The 27,582-nt window shown below is 46.6% G+C and overlaps 1 protein-coding gene across 3 annotated transcripts in view; it reads left to right on the top strand.

Moving 5' to 3' along the window:
• LOC140918414 (uncharacterized) overlaps positions 1-11,035 on the top strand; it is a 30,433-nt gene extending 19,398 nt beyond the window's left edge. The window contains exons 1-3 of one of the 3 annotated variants that reach the window (XM_073362756.2): positions 3,529-3,723; positions 6,075-6,188; positions 8,883-11,035. In XM_073362756.2, the coding sequence (XP_073218857.1) occupies positions 6,098-6,188; positions 8,883-10,078 (1,287 nt within the window). In that variant the 5' untranslated portion in view covers positions 3,529-3,723; positions 6,075-6,097 and the 3' untranslated portion in view covers positions 10,079-11,035. Of the gene's footprint in view, positions 1-3,383; positions 3,391-3,528; positions 3,724-6,074; positions 6,189-8,882 lie in introns of those variants that run through there. The other 2 variants (XM_073362759.2, XM_073362758.2) reach the window with 2 other exon arrangements.
• Positions 11,036-27,582: the final 16,547 nt, after the last annotated feature.

Below are 27,582 nucleotides of genomic sequence, written 5' to 3'. Positions count from 1 at the left end.
CACTAAACAGCTTGCTGAGACCCTGGCTACTTGAAGGAAATTTCCACCAATGTAATGAAGGTACACGGATGCTAACCCCTGAGGCAGACAAGCTGCATGGCACAAAGTGAGGCTTTGATTGGGTTGTTCAGTTTGGTAACACTAATGTAGGGATACATGTATGACTTTCCTTAATGTAGATAGGGCATTAGAGCTAGAATGGCTGCTTCCCGAGAGCCTGGACATATGAACTCTTCCAGCTGGGGCACAACTTGTCTCCTCCCTGGCAGCAGTATCTGCTCCTGTCTCCCCTCTGTTGATTCCATTTCTCTTTAGGAATTTAATTAACTGGTTTTATTTAAACAGAACAGCCAGAGCTCCTTTCAGAGGTTCTGGCCAGACTCCCTCCCAGGCTTCTGGTATTAATCAGCTGACCACCTCCTTTCCCAATTTTCTGGTACTTTTTGGAATACTCAGTTCCCTGGTGTGTTTCCCTGTTACTCCACTGGCCCATCTTCTGTGTCAAAGTTGCATCTTAGAGGTTCTGGCTATATAGATGGGACCACTGAATTTCAACAGCTGGTCTCTGATTGCATATCAGTCTACTTGTCTTTGTGCAGGACAGCAAACAACTAACATCACTGGACAAAATATCTGACTCTTGTTTACAATCTAAAATTATTAGTTAAATCATCTTAGTCTGGTATTTTAGAATAGACTCATATATGTCATCTAAATAGGAGAGAAACAAAACCATTCTGACGAGGGAATTTCTCCAGGATCTCTTGAAGAGAAAGTGAGATTTCATTCCTGAACTAGATAAATGGGGTTGGAAGGACTGATGATGACAGAAAAATAATCCAAAGGAGCCTAGACAGAATGGACATTTGAGCAGGAAATTACAAAATGGGAATGAATTTCAGGGGAAATTTGAAATCTTAATGATGAATTGGAAGCACAGATAGTGGGAGGATGAAAACCAGAAAGCAGCAATGGGAGAAAGGGAGAGGATGGAGGGGGCAGCAATCTTGCTATATTTGTGTTATGATACAAGGATCATGTACACAAAGGCCTCATAGCATGAAACAAGGAAGGGAAACGAGGTACCCCTTTCTTCACCCTCATCAAGAGACAGGGAGGGGGCAGACAATAGCAATGGGAGAGCTGGGGGTTGGGGAAGGAACTCACCGCAGGAGGAATGGCCTTTCTTCTTCTTCCTGAAATCAGTGCATGAGGGGAGGAGTTCCTTAGGCAGTCAGAGGTGGAAATTGTGGGGTAAGCAGGGTCTCTCCAGATGCTTAGCAGAGGGCCTATCTTTAACTGCTTGCCTTAATGGCATAGGAGGAGGAATGTTGCCCTGAATAAAGCACCATAGTCCTTGACATCCCCAGCACACATTATTTGCAGTGAGTGAGGAGAGGGATGGTCTGGAGGAGGTAAATGTAGCTTGAACCCATGCGGAAAGCCAGTGCCCAAGCTGGTACATTAATAAAATCACCTAGTGGTGAAGCAAGATGTGTGTGTGCTTCTCTGTGCTCATCTGACTCCAGCATGTTATCTTACCAGCAGAGTCCGTAAAATGGGGTTAAGGCCTGGAGCAGGGCTAGAGGAAACAATGTGATGGGTTTGACCTTCCTGGAATGAAATGTCTCCCCAAACAATCTTGTCTGCAATGGTGTTGTAGCCATGTTGGTCCCAGAATATTAGCGAGACAGGGAGGGTGAGGTAGTATCTTTTATTGAACCATCTTCTGTTGGTGAGAGAGACAAGCTTTTGGGCCCCACACAGTTCTTCTTCAGGATCTGAAGTTGGTCCAATAACAGATAATACCTCACCTATCTTGGCTCCCCAGACAATAACAGTTTGGCAGCAGTAGCCTACAATAGTTAAGGTTGAAGTCTGATTTTTGAACCCTCTTTACCCAAGATTTCCAAAAAAAGAACTGTATCCCCTGAAAATTTCATGTGCAGTATCTCATCTCTGAGCAGAGTTTGCTAGGCAGTTTGGTAAAATTCAGAAAAGGAGTTTTAAATAGTGGAGGTTCTCACAGGGTCCCTGTTCACTCTATAACTCCCCCCTCACTTGCTCTGGCTCAGCCTGACTCCAGACCAGATGCCTGGGAGAGAGGAGATAGATCCCCCCTCAAGGGTGTCAGTTGAAAGGAAAGAGAGGGGGGCAGAGAGAGCCAGAGGGGAAGGGAGCATCCAGCCCCCCTCACAGAGTGACTATTTTTTCAATTTTCCCAATCCTAAATTGGAAAACTCTGTCAAGTTAGGTTCCCACAGGGCCTACTGCAGCATTGTGAAGGGAATGACTGCCCTAGGGACAGCTCGGCTGGCTACCTCAGCCGCCATAGCCTCTACAGCCTGATTCCTGAAAGTTACTTCAGCCAGAAGGAAAAGCAGAAAGCTTATATCTAAGAGAGTTTTCCCAAGATTCAGACTATCTCTTGGAGCTGAAAAACTATTTTTGAGATCCAGACTGCTTTGCAGATCATCGGATCCCTCAGACAAGACAGACATAGGACCACAGTGCCTGCAACATCTATAAGTGCAGCACTGACAGGTACCTGGAGCTAGGAGGGGTCAGTACAATGGGAGTAAGGGCTGGAGCAGGGTTGGAGGATAGAATGTATTCAGTCTGATGCTCCCATTGTCCTTCCTAATAAGAAATGTGTCACAACTACATTACAGTATCAAAATTATTCAAGGCTTTATGTCACAGCTTATTTTATATGCTTCTCTGTAACATTTTAGTTATCTGTACTAAAACATCCCTATCTAAAGCTTCTTTGCTCTTTTCTGAGTGCTGTATTCCTCGATTTGTAAATGTTGTGAATCCTGCAAATCTTGGTAATTGTATTTTTCCCCTCTCACTGAAATAATGTTTCATTTGGAATGTAAAAAGAAAAGGAGTACTTGTGGCACCTTAGAGACTAACCAATTTATTTGAGCATAAGCTTTCGTGAGCTACAGCTCACTTTATCGGATGAAGCTCACGAAAGCTTATGCTCAAATAAATTGGTTAGTCTCTAAGGTGCCACAAGTACTCCTTTTCTTTTTGCGAATACAGACTAACACGGCTGTTAGTCTGAAACCTGTCATTTGGAATGTGTCATTGAATATATAAATACCTGCTTTTCCCCAGTCTTCAAAGTCCCTTTTACTCTACAAACATAGATAGTCTCCTTTCTATATGTCGGTAATAGAGACTATTGAAAGGGCTTTAATTTCTTTGCAAGAGAATCCCATTTTTATAGTTAACGTAATAGTTTAAATATGGATATTAGCCTATATATTTTTCCCTGCTCAGTGACCACCCAGTGGTTCTCCTTTGTATGCTCCTTAGCTGCTCTTATGGGCTGGCTTGTTAGTTACAAATGATGTAAGTGTCACAAAAGGAAGTTAGGGGGTGTTTGTTCGATAATCGTTCCGATCCCCTTCTTCGTCACTGGGATCAATGTCCCTCTCTGTGATTTGTTAACACTGTCACATGACACTCCCTTGCTTAGCAGGGGAGAAACTGTGATTCCTTAGCAATGTCACATGATAAGGGCTAGCTACTGCTGCTGCCTGGTTTCTTCGCAGAGCCCCCAGCTGGTCCAGGCCGTCCGCTCTCCGCTCCTCGGCTGTGCGCCCGGGAGGAAGGCTTCAATTACTAGCCTAGCCAAGCTGGGGACTGTCTCAGGCTGTAACTAGCTCCCTAGGACTCTCCAAACGCCAACTCCTGAGCCGGAGACTCAAGGTAACTGAGAGATCTCGGGTAAAGTGCGTCAGTAAAAACACCCCCTCCCCCCCGCAGCTGCCCCATCTCCGCTTCCTATGTGTTTGCGAGTCCCAGACCGGCTGGCTTTATTGACATCCCCTTAGCGCCCACAGGCGCTGACCCAGTTATAGGACAGCAAGTACACCCGGAAATGGAGCAATAACCAAGTCCCCCAGCTGGAGAGGGAAGGGGTTAGAAGGCAAGAGAGGGGAAGGAAAAATAAGAAAAGGGGTGATAAACTCCAAGAGAAGTGCTGCCCAGAGCTGTCATTGTATCATCGAGAAGAGTTAATCTAAAAGGAGGCAGAGTAAAAGGCAGTGCCCTATCTCTGTTTAGTAACTATGCTGATGAAAGATTATGCTGCCCTCCCAGACCAGGGAAACCACCCACAGTGAAGCCAGTTATTCTGCTCTCTCCCAGTGTTTTGTTCAGGCTCTGTTAAAAGGAGGTTACACAAATGTCTTGGTTCATTTAGTCCTGTGGAAGACGCAGGGTCTGCACAGTAGCAGAGGGACAAGCAAGTGGTTCAAAAGAGCCTGTTCAAAAGAGCCTGAGGGGACTTCAGCTTCAAAATGGACTGAAACCCTTTATAAAATCTCCCCGGTTGCCCTGATCTGAACAACATCCATGTGTTACTCTGTCCATAGGCGCTGACTCTGTGGGTGCTCCGGGGCTCTGCAACCAGCGGCAGCTCGCCACCCTTCCCCCACCGCCACAGCTTGCCTTCGCCTTTGCCTCCTCCTCCTTCTCCCTGAGCGCGCCAGGTGCCCACTTCTTCCCCCCCCCCCCCCCCAGCGCTTGCCGCAGCAAAACAGCTGGGGGGAGGCGGAAAGCAGCGCGCTCAAGGGAGGAGGCAGGGCCAGGGTGTGGATTTAGGGAGGGATCCAATAGGGGCAGGGAGGGGGTGGAGTTGGGGCAGGGACTTTGGGGGAAGGGGTTGGAATGGGGGCGGGGAGGGGGGCACGAGCACCCACTGGCGCCATGAGAAGTTGGCCCCTGTGACTCTCCAGGGGAAGTGAAATGACTGCAGGGGAGCTGGCTTGGGGAACTGTTAATGGAGATATCAGGAAAAGGGTGAGGAAGCAATAAATTCAAGAAGGCAGGAGTGAGACATTATCCAGTGTTGCCAACTCTCATAACTGGTGTTTCTCTTAAAGCTCCAGCTTTGTGATTATGTGCGAATCTGTTGTCATTTAAAACATGACCTCTAAAGGCTCAAAAACCAGAAGGCAAATAAATTTGTTTTTAAAAATTACATGATATTTGAACACTTAGGTTAGCAATGCTTTAATTAAGGGGTAGAGGCAGCTTTTCAGGACAGGTGAGTGGGAGCGGGCAGTGCCAGCATAGAACAGGTGACCACTACACCGGGGTGGGCAAACTTTTGGCCTGAGAGCCACACTGGGTTTCCAAAACTGTATGGAGGGCTAGGGAGGGAAGGCTGTGCCTCTCCAAACAGCCTGGCCCCCACCCCCTGTTTTCCCCCTCCCACTTCCCACCCCCTGACTTCCCCCCTCACAACCCCTGACTCATCCAACGCTCCCTGTCCCCTGACTGCCCCAACCCCTATCCACACCCCTGCCCCCTGACAGGCCCCCCGGGCCTCCCATGCCTATCCAACCATTCCCTGTCCCCTGACCTCCACCCCATCCAACCGCACCCTGCTCCCTGTCCCCTGACTGCCCCCCGGGACCTCCTGCCCCCTTACCATGCCACTCAGAGCAGCAGGAGTGGCAGCCGTGCTGCCCAGCCCAGTCATGCCGCTGCGCTGCCCAGCAGGAGCTCGCAGCCCAGAGCACTGGCGTCACGGCGAGGTGATGCTGCAAGGGAGGGGCCGGGGGCTAGTCTCCCTGGCTGGGAGCTCAAGGGCCAGGCAGGATGTGGCCTGTGGACCATAGTTTGCTCATCTCTGCACTACACACAGCAAATGTCTTGTGCCTGTGGGGAAAGATTGTCACCTCCTATTTCTTCCCTTTGGGAAGGAGTGTCAGAGAGGCCACATCTCCTTCTGCCCAGGGCTTCCAGCGGGGAGAGAACTGACATTAACCTGTCTGGTTACTCACACACATAGAATCGCTGTCCCCTCCACTCCCCAGGCTTGTTGTGTTTTCTGATGGGCTCTGGTCTCTGCCAGTAAGATCTTTGCAAGTTGCTTAGTATTGTTCTCCTCCTAAATCCCCCAATTTATGAAGAGCCAACTCTCCTACTGGGGACACAACACACATCCTAGCACACATCTGACTTTAGCACAGGTATTTCCCTTCCATGCAACTAAAACGTCCCTCAGTAAAGAGAGTCCTGATCTTGCCCATTTCTCCTCCCTTGATCAGGATTTCCAGTTATCAAACCGGAGATGATCTGCCACATGGAACAAAAGGGAGAGCTGTTGATCCCCTCTTTCCAGGGCTATGAGGAAACAGTGAGACTAAATTGCACCTGCACAGGTGAGACATTAGATAAACTAGGGAATAGTCAAAAAGAAAAGGAGTACTTGTGGCACCTTAGAGACTAACAAATTTATTTGAGCATAAGCTTTCGTGAGCTACAGCTCACTTCATCGGATGCATGTGAGCATAATGAAAATCTGGAATTCCCTCAGACCTGTTGTGAGTTCTCACCACTTTGTCTTGTCTAACTCAGACCACTGTTGTAACCAGTCTTTTTTGAGTCTTTAAACATGTCCCTCATGCGTGTGAGATCAGAATCTTTCACCAGTCCATTGGGGCTGCCCCTGCATATCCTTGTGTCATCCATCTGAGTTCATAAAGAGCCGAGTGGCTACAACTGTTCCTGACTTCCCCCTTACTGCCCTTGGCAGCAAGATGGAACTCGGTGGTGTCCGCCTTCTACTGTGCATCATTTTTTCTCTCTAACTCTTAATAATTGGTGAGTTTGGGTTAGTCAACCAGTCATCTTTTTGTTAATTAAAAAAAGGTTTCTTTGTTATCTCCTTGTGTCTTTGTCACTATCACCTTGAATAGGGAATTCAAAGCCTTTGGGCTTTAAGCCTTGTCCATCTTGTAGTGGACTTATTCCCCTGGCTGACAGCCACTGCTGTTGCTTATTTTTTTTGTGTGAGAACCATGTGCCTGATAGGTGTTTGATCTGCTAGCCCTTCTCATCAAGAGCCTGTCAGTCGAGAGATACTCATCTGAAGCTGTTACTCCTGGAACAGTCAAGGAGAGGAACATCTCATCCAGAAGAATGCGCCTCTGACACTAAAAGAGGACCCGCGGCCTTGAAATCATATCCAGCCAGTGCTCCAGTGAGTGGAAACCCAACACCTAAGACCAGTATCAGTACTAGTGTTAGGTAATCCCTGGATTCCTAATCCACACCTGGCACCATTGGGAGTGTCAAAGACCAACCCTGCCTCCTCCACACTATGGCAAGGCAGGTCAGCGCATCAGTCAGAAGACTCCTGGCACCTATCTGCCTCCCCATAAAAGGAAAAATCTAAGAGGCCTAAGAAGAATCATATCCCTTCTGCCTCCTCAGGAGCCAAACATTAAGCCATCTCCTACCGCGGGGCTAATGTGGCATGAATGCCTGCATGCTCAGTATCAAGCAAAGTCAAATCAACCCGGTGCCAGAGTCCAAAACCAGGCAGTTTTACTAGACACTGAAGCCCTTAGTACCAGAACAAGCACTGGTGGTTGAATCAATTGTGGTGCCAGCAGACAGCCTGTTGGCTTCAGTCACCATATCACTGGTAGCTTCTGTCATCATCAAGATCACTACTTACAGCATATTCCTTCTCCTCTCTTGACCATGCTTTTTCTCCCTCCTCTAGGTAGAAACCATCCCCAGTTTCTTCTCCCTGTGCAACTGGGTCAGATGATGGGTCACCTTCTCACCATATAACTCCTCATCCTAGGGCCCCATCTCACCCTTCACATTCTGCTTGGCCTTCACCTTGGCCTACTCAACCCTATCAGCCTTTTCCTTTTAATATTCCCTCTTGGCAACACTTTAGAGATTGAAGCCCTCCCTCCAAAGCTTGCCCCTCTCATTCATCTATGCAATGGTGAAGATCTAGCGCTGCTGCTGCTGCTTTTGACTTCTCATACTGAGATGTCCCTACCTAGACCTTCTTCAATAGCTAGGGAAGAGGTGGAAGAATACTTGATCAGCAGTTTCTAGATCCAGCCTCTCCAATGGACCTCTCATCTTCCTCTCCTGAGGCAGCAGTATCTTCAGCACGATTACTGGCCTCAGATGACTTTAAAGCCTTTCAGGATCTGCTATTCAGAATCACTGAGACACTGGAAATTGAGACTTCAGTGGTTCAACAGACAGGCCCACAGATTATTTGATACCCTCTGTCTAGAAATGCCCATTAACAAAGGCATATTGAAACCAGACAAAGCCCTCTGGCAAACCCCAACTAGACAACCCAAACTGCTGAATATGCAGAGCAGGCTGGATTGAGTTAAATCATAGAAGATTAGGGTTGGAAGAGACCTCAGGAGGTTATCCAGTCCAACCCCTTGCTCACAGCAGGACCAACCCCAACTAAATCATCCCAGCCAGGGCTTTTCAAAGTCATTTAAATCTCTGATTTAAATCATGGTTTAAATTAGCAAGCAGGAAATCTTGATTTAAATAGTTAATTTTAATCTTGTTTTGCATTTGTACTTTTTAGTTACTTTCCTAAAGAAATGTTAAGTCTCATGGTTGGTATAACTATTAAAAATATAGTGCTTTTCAACCAAATATAGCCTTTACACGAAATTTGGTACTTTTTACTAACCAGGAGTATACACTATATCTATAGGCATTTATTTAAACAAAAAATAAAATGTAGCCATGGTAGGACAAGTAGCTGGAGGGAGCCACCTGGCATGCTTGTCTGTCCAAGACCATAAACATGTATTCAGGGTGGCTAGCCCATCCTGCTGCTGGGGCTGCATTCTGTTTTTAGCATGCTAACTTAGATGAGAACTAGCATGAATATGTCTCCACAAGCTGGGAACTACACCCCCAGGCTTGAAGTGTAGACATACCCTGTGGGGTCACATGTAACAAGTGCAGGTGTCATATGTTCATATGTAAATAAGATTTTCAAGATGAGTCCTTGTTCTAAGGTTTCGTTTCTCTCCTGTGACTTATCTCTGGATTCTCATTTTATTGACTAGGTGATGGGATTGTGAGTGAGAATGAGGAGGAGAATCCACACCAGGAAGGTCCTGAGTCAATGGAACCACAGGACAAGTTATCACGAATGCTCCAAAGGAATATTTCCCAGAGTCCTGAACAGGGCAAAGCCTGTGGCGGTCAACGCAGATCGGAACGGCATCTGCAAACTCTTCCAGGGAAGAGACAAAGTAAATCAACTGCATGTGAAAGAGCTTTCAGGAAACTGCCAGACATTGTCCAACAGGGAAATTCCATGAGGAGGAAATCAATAATGTGTGATGACTGTGGGAAAAGCTTCAGGGTGAGTTCAAACCTCAGACAGCACCAGAGAATCCACACTGGAGAGAAACCCTTTGGATGTGCCGAGTGTGGGGAAAATTTCCGACAACGATCACACCTTATTCAGCATCAAAGAATCCACACAGGGGAGAGACCCTATGAATGTTCTGAATGTGGGAAAAGCTTCAGTATGAGTTCAAAACTCATTCGGCATCAGATAATCCACACTGGAGAAAAACCCTATAAATGTGCCGAATGTGGCAAGAGCTTTAGTGGGAACTGGCAGCTAATCCAGCATCAGAGAATCCACACAGGAGAGAGACCCTACGAATGTGGTGACTGTGGGAAGACTTTCAGTGTGAGCTCAGCCCTTACTCGTCATCAGAGAACCCACACTGGAGAGAAGCCTTATGAATGTGCCGAGTGCAGGAAAACCTTCAGTCAGAGCTCAGAGCTTATGAAACATCAAAGAGTCCACACAGGCGAGAAGCCCTATGAGTGTGCTGAGTGTGGGAAGAGCTTCAGTGTGAGCTCTGCCCTCATTCAGCATCAGAGATTCCACATGGGGGAAAGACCTTATGAATGTGCTGAGTGTGGGAAAAGCTTCACAGTGAGCTCACACCTCATTCAGCACCGGCGATTCCACACGAGGGAAAGGCCCTATGAATGTGCTGACTGTGGGAAAAGCTTCCTTTGGAGATCAGCCCTTCTTCGACATCGGAGAATCCACACAGGAGAGAGACCCTATGAATGCACTGAATGTGGGGAAAGCTTCCGTCAGAGTGCGCATCTTATCCAGCATCGCCGAATCCACACTGGGGAGAAACCCTATGAATGTGCCAACTGTGGGAAAGGCTTCACTGTGAGCTCTGCCCTTATTCGACATCAGAGAATCCACATTGTGGGGGAGCCCTAAGAGCTGTCTGAAAATGGAGAAAACTTCATATCTGATATCCTTCCAGGGTCTCCCAGTGGATGGAAGCCAGTTGTGTTTCCACTTTGGGGCCACAGGGCTCTTCCCTTTTCATAGTGAATGAAAAATGCCTTGCTGAGGATGGAGTGTAGGTGGTTGAGTTAGACAAAGAGGCAGTGTTGGTGCTGGAAGAAGAGTCATGTAGGGCCCTAGGGTGTAGGGAGAAATGCATGGTAGGAGCCAGAGGAGGGACCAGGAGGTGCTGGGGGGGGGTCATTTGGGTGATGGAAGGGGGAAGTATGTACTGTAATTAAGGGGAAGTCATTTTAGTCATTTTTAATAAATATATTTAAGAGGAATGAAAAAATGAGCACAGGGAGGGCACCAGACAATTTATAGTGGGAAATAAGTGGAGCATCTTCTAGCAGATTGAGCAGAAGGTGGAAAGTCAACACACTTGGGTCCTATTCCCAATTCTGTCACAGACTTGTTTGGTAATTCTGGGCAGCTCACTTCCTCACTGTGCCTTTGTTCTCCCCCCTCCACCCCCATCTGTAAAACGGAGACTATAATAATAATGATAATCACTCTCACAGGAGGATTTTATTATTTAATGTCTATATTAAAGTAGTGACCTGAGGCCTCATCAGGAATTGGGGCTATATTGTACTAGGTGGTGCACAATGAGGTTTGCACAGTTCCTGCCTGGAAGAGTTTACAATGTAAGACACCAGCTTCCTTCTCTGGGATTCTGTAGCCCTTGTTACTGACAAGAATTTTTCTTGAAGTTATGAACTTTGAGGATTCTTTTTGTGAGTGCAGGGAGCATGGTTGTGTGTTTTTATTTGTGTGTGTGTTTTGAAATATGGATTTCACAGGGTATCTGAGTTTAATTTTAGTTTAAAAAAACATTATCTTTATTGTTTTTTTAAAGTTCTAATAAAAAGTTGTTTAAAATGATCCGTGTTTCCTGCTGTGTCAAGAGTCCCTACATCCTCTTTCCTTGATACTCAGCTAGCCCATTTTCTATCTCAAAGACTCCCTTGGAGGTTCTGGCTCTATAGATGGGGCTTATAGTTGCATCTCAATAGCTGGGCTCTGATTACATTCACCCACTTGTCTTTGTACAGGTCAGCAAACAACTGGGATTATTGGAGAAAACGTGTGACACGTGTTAAAATCTAAAATTATTAGACAAATCATTTTAGTTTGATGTTTTATACTAGCCTCACCCACTTAGTCTGAACAGGAGCAAAAGGCATTGCCACCTTCTTTTACCCCCCAAAATGCATTCAACCCCCTCCCTCACCTCCCTCTCATAAATATCAAAACAAAAACCTGAAACCAATCAACTTAAAATGTGTTAATTTTAAAAAAAACACTCTAAGCTGATTTTTTATACTGAAAAGGGAGTAGTGACAGACTCCATAAAGGCCATTAGGACTAATGCTATTGATTTCACATGGAAGGTGCTCAGATACTAGCATGATGGGTGGCAGTATAAACCCTTATGGGTGTGTCTAAATAGGAGGGGTTTAGTCCGCATTAACTCAAGTTAGTCCAGTGTGAAAATGTCTGCGTATACACAACACAGTTCGTCACAGCGCATGAATGCCACATTTATCACAAGCTCTGGAATTCTCTTTCAAAGTGTATTGTTTGATGCAAATCAAGTTAGGTCCCTTGTTTGTCTGCACTGTTTTGGCAGTCTTCCAACTTCTATCCCACACTGCTTTGTGGGTGTCCATTATTGACCTGTCTGTTTACCTGTGTGCCCTCCACTGCTCTGGGGTCAAGTTGATCAGATGTTCCTTCCTGCACTTAAAAACTGGCACAGGCCCAGAAGTTGCCCACTTGCTCCTGGATTTGGCTGTAGCAGTGTTGCTGTAATGCTATTTCAGAAACTTTGGAACATGCAATTTCTGTTATAAACTGGGGACGCATTACTTGGAAGTAACAGATGAGGACCTGGCACATGAAATTGCAAGTCCATTAGCAAGAATTTTTAATCAATCTGTAAACTCAGGGGTTGTATCGTATGAGTGGAGAATTGCTAACATAGTTCCTATTTTTAAGAAAGGTTAAAAAAGCAATCCGGGTAACTACAGGCCTGTTAGTTTGACATCTGTATGCAAGGTCTTGGAAAAAATTTTGAAGGAGAAAGTAGTTAAGGACATTGAGGTCAATGGTAATTGGGACAAAATACAACATGGCTTTACAAAAGGTAGATCATGCCAAACCAACCTGATCTCCTTCTTTGAGAAGGTAACATTTTTTTAGACAAAAGGAAAGCAGTGGCTCTAATTTACCTCAATTTCAGTAAGGCATTTGATACCGTTCCACATGAAGAATTATTAGTTAAATTGGAAAAGATGGGGATCAATATGAAAATTGAAAGGTGGATAAGGCACTGGTTAAAGGGGAGACTACAGCGGGTCACACTGAAAGGTGAACTGTCAGACTGGAAGGAGGTTACTAGTGGAGTAACCTCTTTTTATTACTGACCTTGGCACAAAAAGTGGGAGTGTGCTAATAAAGTTTGTGGATGACACAAAGCTGAGAGGTATTGCCAATATAGAGAAGGACCGGGATATCATACAGGAAGATCTGGATGACCTCGTAAACTGAAGTAATAGCAATAGGATGAAATTTAATAGTGAAAAGTGCAAGGTCATGCATTTAGGGATTAATAACAAGAATTTCTGTTATAAGCTGGGGACGCATTACTTAGAAGTGACAGAGGAGGAGGAGAAGGACCTTGGAGTATTGGTTGATCACAGGATGACTATGAGCCGCCAATGTGATATGGCCGTGAAAAAAGCTAATGTGGTCTTGGGATGCATCAGGTGAGGTATTTCCAGTCGAGATAAGGAGGTGTTAGTACCGTTATACAAGGCACTGGTGAGACCTCATCTGGAATATTGTGTGTGCAGTTCTGGTCTCTCATGTTTAAGAAGGATGAATTCAAAATCAAACAGGTACAGAGAAGGGCTACTAGGATGATCCAAAGAATGGAAAACCTGTTTTATGAAAGGAGAATCAATAAGCTTGGCTTGTTTAGCGTAACTAAAAGAAGGCTGAGGGGAGATATGATTGCTCCCTATAAATATATCAGAGGGATAAATACAATGGAGGGAGAAGAATTATTTAAGCTCAGTACCAATGTGGACACAAGAACAAATGGATATAACCTGGCCATCAGGAAGTTTAGACTTGAAATTAGTCGAAGGTTTCTAACCATCAAAGGAGTGAAGTTCTGGGAAGCAGTAGGGGCAAAAGATATATCTGGCTTCGAGATTAAACTTGATAAATTTATGGAGGAGATGACATGATGGGATAGCCTAATTTTGGCAATTAATTGATATTCAACCACTAGCGGTAGATATGCCCAATGGCCTCTGATGGGATGTTAGATGTGGTGTGATCTGAGTTATTACAGAGAATTTTTTCATGGGTGTCTGGCTGGTGAGTCTTGCCCACATGCTCAGGGTTTAGCTGATCGCCATATTTGGGGTCGGGAAGGAATTTTCCCCCAGGGCAGATTGGCAGCAGCCCTGGGGGTTTTTCACCTTCCTCTGCAGCGTGGGGCACAGGTCACTTGCTGGAGGATTCTCTGCACCCTGAAGTCTTTAAACCACGGTTTGAGGACTTCAGTAACTTAGACATAAGTTAGGGGTTTGTTACAGGAGTTGGTGGGTGAGATTCCTTGGCCTGCGTTTTGCAGGAGGTCAGACTAGATGATCATAATGGTCCCTTCTGATCTTAAAGTCTATGATTCTATTATTCTATGCCTTTTGGAGTGTTGAGACCTCATAGCCATCTGGGGAGAAGTGTTGGTGCAACTATCTTATGTGGCAAGTCACTGTAATAAAGATCTTTTTGTGGATGTGGCTAAGGAGATGTCTGCAAGGGGTTACAACTGGGTGCCTACCAATGCTGAGCAAACAGCTCAGGGGTATTTACACTAAAACCAGGGTGTGACTTTCTATACCTTGGGGGAGCATCCTGGAACCCCCATATTCCTCATTTTTGTATTATTGTGATCTTACATCTAAAGCATGCCTTGAAAAGTATCGGAGAAAGGTTATGATCTGCTGAAAGTCTTTTCTCTATCTATATATGTGTATCATTAATGCATATGAAGTTATGAGAATTGTGTTGTATGATGGTCACTAAAACGTGCTGTAAATTAGGGACTCAGCCAGACATTAGCTCCCCAGAGGCAATCGTAAGGAAAGTAGCCAGCACCGAGGTGGGGGTGTCAATCAACCCTTCAATAACCATTGTCCAGCAAAGGAGCTACGATGCAATGACTCACCTGCATGAGGCCACACTAGGGGAATTGCTCAGCCTTGCCTGGAGACTCAGCAGTGCCCATCAGACATGCCTGGACTTGTATTTTCCACCACATGGACTGAGAGTATAAAACAGACACAGTGACCACGTGCTTGGCCTTTTCTCCTGCCCCCGCCTATGCTGCAAACAACAAAGACACCGAGAAGAAGGCTGAAAACTCCAACAAAGGAGACTGGCCCAGATTTAAGGGACAAATCTGTATATTAAGGACTGCAATATCCAATGGGGCGAGAAAAACTGCTTAATCTAGATGTTGCCCAGTCTAATAGAGTTGAGAGTTTAGACTGCGTGCTTATATTTTATTTCTTTTGGTAACTAACTCTGACCTTTTTGCTTATCACTTAATATCACTTAAAATCTATCTTTTGTAATCAATACACTTCTTTAATTGTTTATCTTTACCAGTGAGTTTGTCTTGAAATGTGTGGTAAATCCACTCAGGTTTTACAAAGGCTGATGTATATCCACTTTCCATTGATGAAGTGGTGAACCGATTAATAAATCTGCATTGCTCGTCTTCAGCAGTGCAAGATGATATATATCTAAGGTACAGTGCTGGGGGGATTTGGTTCTGGTGCCTTTCTCTGTGTGATTCATGAGTGGCTCTGGGAGCATTCATGCAATATAGCTGAGTGTGGGGTTCTACATGCTGCTGTGCTGCGTGATCACAGCACCTGGAGGGGTTTGCTGCTGGTCATTAGCAAGGCATTGTGAGAGACAGCCAAGGCTGGAGAGAGTTCAGGGGGCACAGCAGTCCCACAGTCCCAGGCTGCATCCTGGGGATCCCGTCACACAGGGATGGCAGGAAATAGTGTGGATGTGGACATATAGTGTGTCCATTTTGGGGGAGCTGGACAAGATTTTATGCAATTACATCACTACTGAACCCAAGGAGGTTGTAGACCCTGTGACCCAAAAGCCCCTCAATCCCCCAAGGATGAGCAGAAAGTCATTGGAGGAGGGACACAATGAAGATAAGGTGAAGAGATCTCCCTGGAAACCCAGGATTTCCTCAGATCAGGACCCTCAGGGCAGCCCTGTAGGCTGTGAGGCCAATTCCCAGTCAGAAACCCAGGCCGGGACTCTGGAGGCAGATCCTATAGAGGGAACCTCGGCAAGTAAGTGTCTATCTTCATCATATATTACTATACTATACTGCTGTGGTACCTTCTGTTCTGTTCCACAGCCACAGCCATTTTTCACAGATGTGAAGTAGAAGCCTTTCTGAGTCTCTAGCCCTCACCTCCCTCCCTCAGCCAACTCTCGCGCACGCCCGCTCCCTCCTGCGTATACATTTTCATAATGGTGGCTCTTCTTGCTGAACAGTTGGCTTCTGTCACATCCTAGAGTCCTGATCATCAAATGATTGCAAGACCATGCAACGGAGGGCACATACCGATTTACCTATTTTCCTTTCCCTTCCTGCCTTTGTCTGCCCAGTGAACCACCCCCACCCCACTCCCCAACCCTGTTTGTCTGCTCAAAATGTCAGCCAGCAGCATAGGGCAGCCACAACCTCTACCCCACCTCCCCTCTTCTCCCACAGCATAGTCTAACAATGAAAACATGCAATTCTGGGAAATTCAACTGTTTATTGAGACAGTGGTTACAGGGAAAGAAGTTCATTTATTATTCTCCGTTTACGTGAAGTAGACATGGGCATTGCATATCCATACAGGTACTAAGACTACAACTCCCTATAGCAACGCTTTTAATGGCTTTTCACACACTTGCATAAAGAAAGCCTGGGAACAGTGAATGCTTCAGTCAGTAAGTGCAAAACCCTCTCTATTTTTCTCTTCACTTTCACCATGTCTGCAGGAGAGATAAAGCAGAATCTGAGACTGAGAAATTGCTCAGTTTTGGTCTGAAAATTATGAGGGATAGCTGCATGAACATTCTTCCCAGTATAACTCGCAATTTCCTTCCACTCCTGCAGCACTTTGGGTAGAGGACTGTAATGGGGTGTACAGACGGGGAAGGAGAGTCTCTCCTGTTTATGAGCAAGCAGCTTGATCACAACCCATTATGATATGGGGCATTGCAGGTTGGTACACTCCCACTGCAGCTCTGGAGCTATTTCAACACATATTTCAAAAAAGATCACCTTTGTCATCCTGAAATTCTCTTGTCACTGTTGTTCATCCTAGGTCTGCAGTGCAATTCTTTCCCACCAATCAATGTTGTTTTCCCAAGTCCAGAAACAGCATTGTACCACGTGAAACCGCCCCAGGAACCACGCTTGTAGTAGCAGTTGCTTGGTGTTACCCTCCCCACCCCCCTTCATCATCCTTGTCCTACTTCCTCCACCACCACTGAAGTGGTCGCTGCTGTTTCTGGAGGAGCTGCTGCCACATCATCTGCTTGGTGGGCTAGCCGTAGATGGGTCAATAGTCCCAGGGGATCTGTCAGGGGGCGAGAAGCGGGCGGGGGGGGGAAGGGGGATAGGAGGTGGAGGCTGGGCCTCGCCTGGCTTTTTTGGGGAGACACAGCCTCCCCTAACCAGCCCTCCATACAATTTTGGAAACCCGATGTGGCCCTCAGGCCAAAAAGTTTGCCCGCCCCTGCGCTATATGCATCCCATAATGTGCAGTGAGGAAAAATCCCAGTATGCACACAGCTCAGCGCAAAGCAAAGGATCATGGGATATCCCCTAAGACTCATGCTGTATGCTTATTACGCAGCAGACCCCCACCGTGTGCATGCCATAATGTAAACTGAAGTGGGTACACCCGTTCTGTAGGCATGCTATTAGTGTTGCTTCCTTATTGTGTGTTACCTAAAGCTTGCCAAATAGCTGCTGATTAAATCCCCTGTGTAGACAAACCCTAAAATAGAAACAGAACTGTCCTGTCCAGGAAATGGGAAATTTCTCTAAGATCTCTTTGGGAGCCGTGGTGACATAAGAATGGCCATACTGGGTCTTCCAATAGTGACCAATGCCAGGTGCTTCAGAGGGAATTAACAGAACAGGTCATCATCAAGTGATCCATTCCCCTGTCACCCATTCCCAGCTTCTGGAAAACAAAGGCTAGGGACACCATCCCTAATAGCCATTGATGGACCTATTCTCCATGAATTTATCTAGTTCTTTTTTGAATTGTTATAACTTGGCCTTCACAACATCCTCTGGCAAAGAGTTCCATAGGTTGACTGTGCGATGTGTGAAGAAATACTTCCTTTTGTTTGTTTTAAACGTGCTGCCTATTAATTTCATTTGGTGACCGCTAGTTCTTGTGTTGTGAGAAGGAATAAATAACACTTCCTTATTTACTTTCTCCAAACCAGTCATTATTCTATAGGTGACAGAGGATTAATCCAAAGGGGCCTAGGGAGACTGGAAATATGGTCAGAAGATTACAAAACAGGAATGCATTTCGGGGGTGTCATAAATATAAAGGGAAGGGTAAACCCCTTTGAAATCCCTCCTGGCCAGGGGAAAGCTCCTCTCACCTGTAAAGGGTTAAGAAGCTAAAGGTAACCTCGCTGGCACCTGACCAAAATGACCAATGAGGAGACAAGATACTTTCAAAAGCTGGGAGGAGGGAGAGAAACAAAGGGTCTGTGTCTGTCTGTAGTCGTCTTGGCCAGGGACAGAACAGGAATGGAGTCTTAGAACTTTTAGTAAGTAATCTAGCTAGGTATGTGTTAGATTATGATTTCTTTAAATGGCTGAGAAAAGAATTGTGCTGAATAGAATAACTATTTCTGTCTGTGTATCTTTTTTGTAACTTAAGGTTTTGCCTAGAGGGGTTCTCTATGGTTTTGAATCTAATTACCCTGTAAGATATCTACCATCCTGATTTTACAGGGGGGATTTCTTTATTTCTATTTACTTCTATTTTTTATTAAAAGTCTTCTTGTAAAACACTGAATGCTTTTTCATTGTTCTCAGATCCAAGGGTTTGGGTCTGTGGTCACCTATGCAAATTGGTGAGGCTTTTTATCCAACATTTCCCAGGAAAGGGGGGGTGCAAGTGTTGGGAGGATTGTTCATTGTTCTTAAGATCCAAGGGTCTGGGTCTGTAGTCACCTAGGCAAATTGGTGAGGCTTTTTACCAAACCTTGTCCAGGAAGTGGGGTGCAAGGTTTTGGGAAGTATTTTGGGGGGAAGGACGCGTCCAAACAGCTCTTCCCCAGTAACCAGTAGTAGTTTGGTGGTGGTAGCGGCCAGTCCAAGGATAACGGATGTAATATTTTGTACCTTGGGGAAGTTTTGACCTAAGCTGGTAAAGATAAGCTTAGGAGGTTTTTCATGCAGGTCCCCACATCTGTACCCTAGAGTTCAGAGTGGGGGAGGAACCTTGACATGGTGGCACAGTGGTGGGATTAACCTGAAATCATTTTGAGATCCAGTTGAGATTTTTTGAACTAGAAATACAGATTTTAAAAAGGAATTTTTAGGAAGTCCAGAAAGCAGCTTTGAAACTGAAAGCAGCTTGGTTTCTCTCTGCTTTGTGGCCAAGCAGAGACAAAAGGGGATTATCTTGTGAATTGCAGGTTTTCTTTGCCTGGAGGCAGGGTACTTAACTCCTGCAGGGAAATTCACAGTCTTCCAACCCAGAGGTTTTTTTTTCTTTTCTTCCTAAAAGTAAATAGGGGGTGTGTGCTCTACCCATTTGCCTGGAGACAAAAGTGGCAGGGTTTTTTTTAGGATTTTGATTTTTTTTTGTTTTACAAGGAGCACAGGTTTGAAAAGAAATTTTTTTTCTTTGGGCTGGGTAAGCAGGTTTCCAAGTAGTTGGAGGTTTTTTGCTTTAATTTGGGCCCAGAACAGAGACAAGGGAATTGTCTTTTTCTGTAGGCTGACAATCACTATCAGAGAATAGGTATTCTATTCCAGCACAGCAAAATTTTACAGCCAAGTTTTGTTTGTTTATTTCTAAACCTCGGGTGTAAAGTTAGTTAAAAACAGAGAGGTTAGAATGGCCAAATCCTCGGCTCGACTACAGCTGGAATTAGCCAAATTTCAGGCTGAGGAAAAACAAAGGGAACATGAAAGACAGATAGAACTCATGCGGCTGGAGAAGGAGGTACAGGAGGCTGCCCACAAGAGGGAAATGGAGGCAAGGAAGCATGTGGAGGAGATGGAGAGGATAAAGGCCCAGCAGAATATACCAACAAACCCTAGCAATCCTTCTCCAGGTACCACTTCCCATCCCAGAAAGTTCCCCACCTACAAGGCAGGTGATGATACTGAGGCCTTCTTAGAAAACTTCGAAAGGGCCTGCCTTGGGTACAACATCTCTACTGACCAATACATGGTAGAGCTGAGGCCGCAGCTCAGTGGACCCTTAGCTGAGGTGGCAGCTGAAATGCCTAAAGAACATATGAACAAGTATGAACTGTTTAAATCCAAGGCGAGAGTCAGAATGGGGATAACACCCGAGCAGTCTCGTCGGAGGTTCCGAGCCCTAAGGTGGAAACCAGACATGTCATTTACCCGACATGCCTACCACATTGTGAAACATTGGGATGCCTGGATATCAGGAGCAAGTGGTGAATCTCCAGAAAATTTGCCCTTCCTAATGCAAATGGAACAATTCTTAGAGGGTGTTCCTGAGGAAATAGAAAGATACATCCTAGATGGGAAACCCAAAACTGTAATCGAGGCAGGAGAGATTGGAGCCAGATGGGTGGAGGTGGCAGAGAAGAAGAAAACTGGTCGCAGTTGGAGCGGAGACCAGAAGGGACCACCCCAGACCACACCCTATTACCGGGGGCCGCCCAAAGCCCCACCTACCTCCCAAAGAACCCTCCAGACCCCTTATCGTCCCACCACCCCGTTCTCCAGCAACCCACCTCGCCCCGGTGACCCGTCAGCTGGACGATGTTTTAAATGTAACGAGCTGGGGCATGTAAAGGCCAACTGCCCCAAGAACCCCAACAGATTACAGTTCATTGCACCGGAATCACACCAGAGGTCCACAGGCCCAGATACCTCCCAGATACCCTTGGAGCGGAGGGAAACTGTGAGTGTGGGCGGGAAGAAGGTCACCGCGTGGAGGGACACCGGAGCACAAGTGTCAGCTATCCATGCTTCCTTAGTGGACCCCAATTTAATCAACCCAGAGATCCAAGTGACGATTCAACCCTTCAAGTCCAACTCTTTCAATTTGCCTACAGCCAAGTTGCCTGTCCAGTACAAGGGCTGGTCAGGAATGTGGACTTTTGCAGTCTATGATGATTATCCCATCCCCATGCTGTTGGGGGAAGACTTGGCCAATCACGTGAAGCAGGCCAAGAGGGTGGGAATGGTCACCCGCAGCCAGGCTAAACAAGCCGTGAGGCCTAGCTCTGTTCCGGAAACTTCTATCAGGACCCAGTCAGAGGTGATGGACCTGGACCCCAGGCCAATGTCTGCAACAGCAGTATTGGATCCAGTCCCAGAGACCCAGACGGAACCAGTCCCAGAACCGGAACCAGCCAAACAACCAACACCAGACCCCGTGCCAGCACTGAATCCAGTACTTGCAACCTCAACACCAGAGGGCCCCACCGAACCTGAACTGGCAGCAGCCGATAACCCTACACAAGAGGCTCAGCCGGAGCCTGAATCCCAACATAGTGCACCAGCGGAGAGCGGTTCACAGTCAACAGAAACAGCTCCATCCCCTATATCGCTTCCAGAGGGACCAAGCCTATGTCCCCAATCCAATGAGGAACTGATGTCTCCAGCATCAAGGGAACAGTTCCAGACCGAACAGGAAGCAGATGAAAGCCTCCAGAGAGCGTGGACGGCGGCACGGAGCAACCCACCGCCTCTCAGCTCTTCTAATCGATCCAGGTTTGTTGTAGAAAGAGGACTTTTATACAAGGAAACTCTTTCTGGGGGACACCAGGAAGACTGGCATCCTCAGAGACAGTTGGTAGTTCCAACTAAATACCGGGCCAAGCTCTTGAGCTTAGCCCATGATCACCCTAGTGGCCATGCTGGGGTGAACAGGACCAAAGACCGTTTGGGGGGGTCATTCCACTGGGAGGGAATGGGCAAGGATGTTTCTACCTATGTCCAGTCTTGTGAGGTGTGCCAAAGAGTGGGAAAACCCCAAGACCAGGTCAAAGCTCCTCTCCAGCCACTCCCCATCATTGAAGTTCCATTTCAGCGAGTAGCTGTGGATATTCTGGGTCCTTTTCCGAAAAAGACACCCAGAGGAAAGCAGTACATACTGACTTTCATGGATTTTGCCACCCGATGGCCGGAAGCAGTAGCTCTAAGCAACACCAGGGCTAAAAGTGTGTGCCAGGCACTAGCAGACATTTTTGCCAGGGTAGGTTGGCCCTCCGACATCCTCACAGATGCAGGGACTAATTTCCTGGCAGGAACTATGAAAAACCTTTGGGAAGCTCATGGGGTAAATCACTTGGTTGCCACTCCTTACCATCATCAAACAAATGGCATGGTGGAGAAGTTTAATGGAACTTTGGGGGCCATGATACGTAAATTCGTAAATGAGCACTCCAATGATTGGGACCTAGTATTGCAGCAGTTGCTCTTTGCCTACAGAGCTGTACCACATCCCAGTTTAGGGTTTTCCCCATTTGAACTTGTATATGGCCGTGAGGTTAAGGGGCCATTGCAGTTGGTGAAGCAGCAATGGGAGGGATTTACACCTTCTCCAGGAACGAACATTCTGGACTTTGTAACCAACCTACAAAACACCCTCCGAACCTCTTTAGCCCTTGCTAGAGAAAACTTACAGGATGCTCAAAAAGAGCAAAAAGCCTGGTATGATAAACATGCCAGAGAGCGTTCCTTCAAAGTAGGAGACCAGGTCATGGTCTTAAAGGCGCTCCAGGCCCATAAAATGGAAGCATCGTGGGAAGGGCCATTCGTGGTCCAGGAGCGCCTGGGAGCTGTTAATTATCTCATAGCATTCCCCACCTCCAACCGAAAGCCTAAGGTGTGTAAGCAGTGTCAGGATGAGCTCCACCCTGACATCTGGTGGTGAGGTGTGGCAAGTTGTGCAAAAGAACTTCAGGGGCCGATCTCATTTGCATAGGCACACCCACCACGCCTAGAATGAGACCATAGCTGCCCAAATGGTCACTTTGGCTGCTGTGGGATCCCCAGTGTCTCTGTTATTGGGGCAGGAAGAATAAATTGTTATTACCCTGATTATGGGAACTGTGCTTGGAACTGTACGTGGCCTTTTGTTACGATGGAGGGCTTCACCATCATCTAAGTAGCACTCGCTAGGCAAGGGTCATGGGTTCCAAAACTGTGTGAAGGGAGAGAGGCTGGGGACAAGTATTAATACTTGGTGGCATGGGCCCCTTGGTGAGGGTCTTACATGCTGATTGCACTTCCTCCTCTCTCCACTGTGAAATATCAGAGCTAATTTTGATTTCATTAGAAGTCTAGTTATAGGCTGCTGAGCTCACTTTGGGCTGACAGTGCACCAGCACTGGGGCTCCCCTACTATAAGCTGAATTCACCTAAGAGCTGAAATCACTGAGTGTTGTGTTAAGTAGTGGAGGAGCCTGAAGATATATTGTGGAGCAGTTTGCGGGACGGCTGGTGAAGCAGTTCGACATGGAGCAGTGTGTGGATGGCAGGAGCTGCTTGTGGGCCGTGGAGCTGAGTGAAGGAGTTCGTGGGGCGGCTGGTGGAGTGGAGCGCAGCTGAGCGAAGGAGTTCGTGGGGCGGCTGGCGGAGCGGAGCGCAGCTGAGCGAAGGAGTTCGTGGGGCGGCTGGTGGAGCGGAGTGCAGCTGCGCGAAGGAGTTTTGTGGGGCGGCTGGCGGAGCAGAGCGCCGCTATGGAGCTATGGGGCGGTCAGCTTCAGATCACGTAAGGTGCCTCTTACCCCTGTCCCATTTCCACCCAGGTTGGGAGGTAAAGCTCCGCCGATAAACTTTCGAACTCTGGGGCTGCCCTGACCAGGGACAGAGACTTTTGGGGCATTGGACTTTTGGGGTTGCTGGACTCAAGAACCAAAGGGAAAAGGGCATGCCCCAATTTGCCTGGGGTGGGGTTGTTTTTGCTCATGGGTTGTGTTATGAATCCGGTTGGTGGTGTTTCCCCAACATAATGCCACATTGTTTCTCTCTGTTATTAAAAGACTTTTGCTACACTCAGACTATGTGCTTGCGAGAGGGGAAGTATTGCCTCTTGGAGGCGCCCAGCGGGGGTGGTATATATTTGTCCCAGGTCACTGGGTGGGGGCTCGAGCCGGTTTGCATTGTGTTATTGGAATGGATCCCCTAGATATTGAACCCGGCCCTTGTTGCTGCCAACTCTGACGGGCAGAAGGGTTACAGGTGTATCATATTAATTCTCTAAAGCCCTTTTATTCCAGAGAATTAAAGGTTTGTCAGTTTACAGCCCAGGGAGGAGACGACGCTGAGTGGCCTGAAGGTGTCTATTACGAAGGGAAATGTGCTGGTGGTGTGGAAGAGGTGAACCTCTCCATGACCCTTGGGCGTATGCAGCGACAGCAGATCCAGGAGCTGTGCACTAGCTACGCGCCAACGTTCTCAGCCACCCCAGGACTGACTGAACGGGCATACCACTCCATTGACACAGGTAATGCTCACCCAATTAGGGTCCACCCTTACCGGGTGTCTCCTCAAGCTAAAACTGCTATAGAACGGGAGATCCAGGATATGTTACAGATGGGTGTAATCCGCCCCTCTGAAAGTGCATGGGCATCTCCAGTGGTTCTAGTTCCCAAACCAGATGGGGAAATACGTTTTTGCGTGGACTACCGTAAGCTAAATGCTGTAACTCGCCCAGACAACTATCCAATGCCACGCACTGATGAACTATTAGAGAAACTGGGACGGGCCCAGTTCATCTCTTCCTTGGACTTAACCAAGGGGTACTGGCAGGTACCGCTAGATGAATCTGCCAAGGAAAGGTCAGCCTTCATCACACATCTCGGGCTGTATGAATTTAATGTACTCCCTTTCGGGCTGCGAAATGCACCCGCCACTTTCCAAAGACTTGTAGATGGTCTCCTAGCGGGATTAGGAGAATATGCAGTCGCCTACCTTGACGATGTGGCCATATTTTCGGATTCCTGGGCAGACCACCTGGAACATCTACAAAAAGTCCTTGAGCGCATAAGGGAGGCAGGACTAACTGTTAAGGCTAAGAAGTGTCAAATAGGCCTAAACAGAGTGACTTACCTTGGACACCAGGTGGGTCAAGGAACTATCAGCCCCCTACAAGCCAAAGTGGATGCTATCCAAAAGTGGCCTGTCCCAAAGTCAAAGAAATAGGTTCAATCCTTCTTAGGCTTGGCCGGTTATTACAGACGATTTGTACCGCACTACAGCCAAATCGCTGCCCCACTGACAGACCTAACCAAAAAGAAACAGCCAAATGCTGTTCAGTGGACCAGAAAGTGTCAGAAGGCCTTTAACAAGCTTAAAGCGACACTCATGTCTGACCCTGTACTAAGGGCCCCAGACTTTGACAAACCGTTCCTAGTAACCACAGATGCATCCGAGCGTGGTGTGGGAGCAGTTTTAATGCAGAAAGGACCTGATCAAGAATTCCACCCTGTAGTGTTTCTCAGCAAAAAACTGTCTGAGAGGGAAAGCAACTGGTCAGTCACTGAAAAAGAATGTTATGCCATTGTCTATGCTCTGGAAAAGCTACGCCCATATGTTTGGGGACGGCGTTTCCACCTGCAAACCGACCATGCTGCACTAAAGTGGCTTCACACCGTCAAAGAAACTAACAAAAAACTTCTTCGGTGGAGTTTAGCTCTCCAAGATTTTGATTTCGACATCCAACACATCTCAGGAGCTTCTAACAAAGTGGCTGATGCACTCTCCCGTGAAAGTTTCCCAGAATCAACTGGTTAAAATCGTCCTTCAGATGTGGAAAATATTGTTAGTCTTTATGTACTTGGTAGTATATTTAGAGATGCATGTGTCTTATTAACTCTGTTTCCTAGAGCTCCAGGAAGAAATCCCAGCCAGTGTTTCACCCTAGCTGAGATTTGGGGGGCGTGTCATAAATATAAAGGGAAGGGTAAACCCCTTTGAAATCCCTCCTGGCCAGGGGAAAGCTCCTCTCACCTGTAAAGGGTTAAGAAGCTAAAGGTAACCTCGCTGGCACCTGACCAAAATGACCAATGAGGAGACAAGATACTTTCAAAAGCTGGGAGGAGGGAGAGAAACAAAGGGTCTGTGTCTGTCTGTAGTCGTCTTGGCCAGGGACAGAACAGGAATGGAGTCTTAGAACTTTTAGTAAGTAATCTAGCTAGGTATGTGTTAGATTATGATTTCTTTAAATGGCTGAGAAAAGAATTGTGCTGAATAGAATAACTATTTCTGTCTGTGTATCTTTTTTGTAACTTAAGGTTTTGCCTAGAGGGGTTCTCTATGGTTTTGAATCTAATTACCCTGTAAGATATCTACCATCCTGATTTTACAGGGGGGATTTCTTTATTTCTATTTACTTCTATTTTTTATTAAAAGTCTTCTTGTAAAACACTGAATGCTTTTTCATTGTTCTCAGATCCAAGGGTTTGGGTCTGTGGTCACCTATGCAAATTGGTGAGGCTTTTTATCCAACATTTCCCAGGAAAGGGGGGGTGCAAGTGTTGGGAGGCTTGTTCATTGTTCTCAGATCCAAGGGTTTGGGTCTGTGGTCACCTATGCAAATTGGTGAGGCTTTTTATCCAACATTTCCCAGGAAAGGGGGGGTGCAAGTGTTGGGAGGATTGTTCATTGTTCTTAAGATCCAAGGGTCTGGGTCTGTAGTCACCTAGGCAAATTGGTGAGGCTTTTTACCAAACCTTGTCCAGGAAGTGGGGTGCAAGGTTTTGGGAAGTATTTTGGGGGGAAGGACGCGTCCAAACAGCTCTTCCCCAGTAACCAGTAGTAGTTTGGTGGTGGTAGCGGCCAGTCCAAGGATAACGGATGTAATATTTTGTACCTTGGGGAAGTTTTGACCTAAGCTGGTAAAGATAAGCTTAGGAGGTTTTTCATGCAGGTCCCCACATCTGTACCCTAGAGTTCAGAGTGGGGGAGGAACCTTGACAGGGGGAAATGTAAAATTTTAATGGTGAATCAGAAAAACAGCTATTCAGTGGGAGGTGAAATGTGCAGAAGAAGCAATGGGCAAAAGAGACCTAGAGTTGGGAATGAGCAGCAAACGTGCTATATTTATAATGAGATATAGGGTCAGCATATGCAAAAGGCATATAGCATGAAGGGGAAACCAGCTACTCCTTTCTCTGTGTTCCCTTCTGAAGTTTTGAGGAGAAGGGATGTGATGGGAGATTCAAGTGAGGATCACTGCTGGGACAGTGTTTCTTCTTCCTGAAAAGGTGTTTGTGTAGGTGGCAGGGGGGGCGTGCCTGGTGCACCTTTCCCTGCAAGGAGGTTAGAGGTGCAATTACGAGTAAGGAGAGAAAGGGCTCGCCATATACTTTGTACCAAGGCTGTGTTTGCGATGCTTCTTTTGATGGGATAGGAGACGGGTGTTGATCTGAATGTAGCATTGTGGTCCTTAGAGTTCCTATGCCAGATTAGTTGTGGTGGTGTGGAGAGGGTGGTCTGGAGGAAGTGGATGTAGTATGTATCACCAGGAGAACCAGTGAGCAAGCTGACATGTTAATGAAGTCAACTAGCAGTGAAGCAAGAAAGTAGGTCTCAGGAAGTGGGGGCTATCACTGTGCTCATCTGACACTAGTGTGTTATCTCCCCTAAAATGGCTGAAAGCACCAGAATGGGGGTGCCAGATCCTTCATTTCCCCTGTCCTCCCCAACTCTTTTTTTTTCTTTTGGTAGCAGCAACAGGAATGAGAATTTGTCATTCCCTGTCCTGCTACAGGGAGGTCCCATCCCTCTGTCCTGAGCAGGAACATAGAGGTATCTGCTTACAGCTAGGAGGGGGTCAGTAAAATGGGGGAAAGTGCTGGCACAGGGTTAGAGGGTAGAATGTATTGGCTGTAGTGTTCCCTCTGACAAGAAATGTCGCCCCAAACAGTCTGACAGCAGTAGTCTTTCCATAGTCAACGTTGAATCCTGATTTTTAAACCCTCTTCACCACAACTTCCCCCTCACAAAAAATGGGATCCCATTGAAATGTCACACGCCCTATCTCATCCCGGAGCAGAGTTTGCTGTGAAGTTTGGTAAAAGTCAGAAATGGTGTTTCAAATAGCAGAGGTTCTCACAACGTCCCTGTT

Source organism: Lepidochelys kempii, chromosome 10 (genome assembly GCF_965140285.1).
Source record: "Lepidochelys kempii isolate rLepKem1 chromosome 10, rLepKem1.hap1, whole genome shotgun sequence".
Classification (NCBI taxonomy): domain Eukaryota; kingdom Metazoa; phylum Chordata; order Testudines; family Cheloniidae; genus Lepidochelys; species Lepidochelys kempii.
Note: the sequence above shows the minus strand (reverse complement) of the source record. Positions and strands in the feature narration are given on the sequence as shown.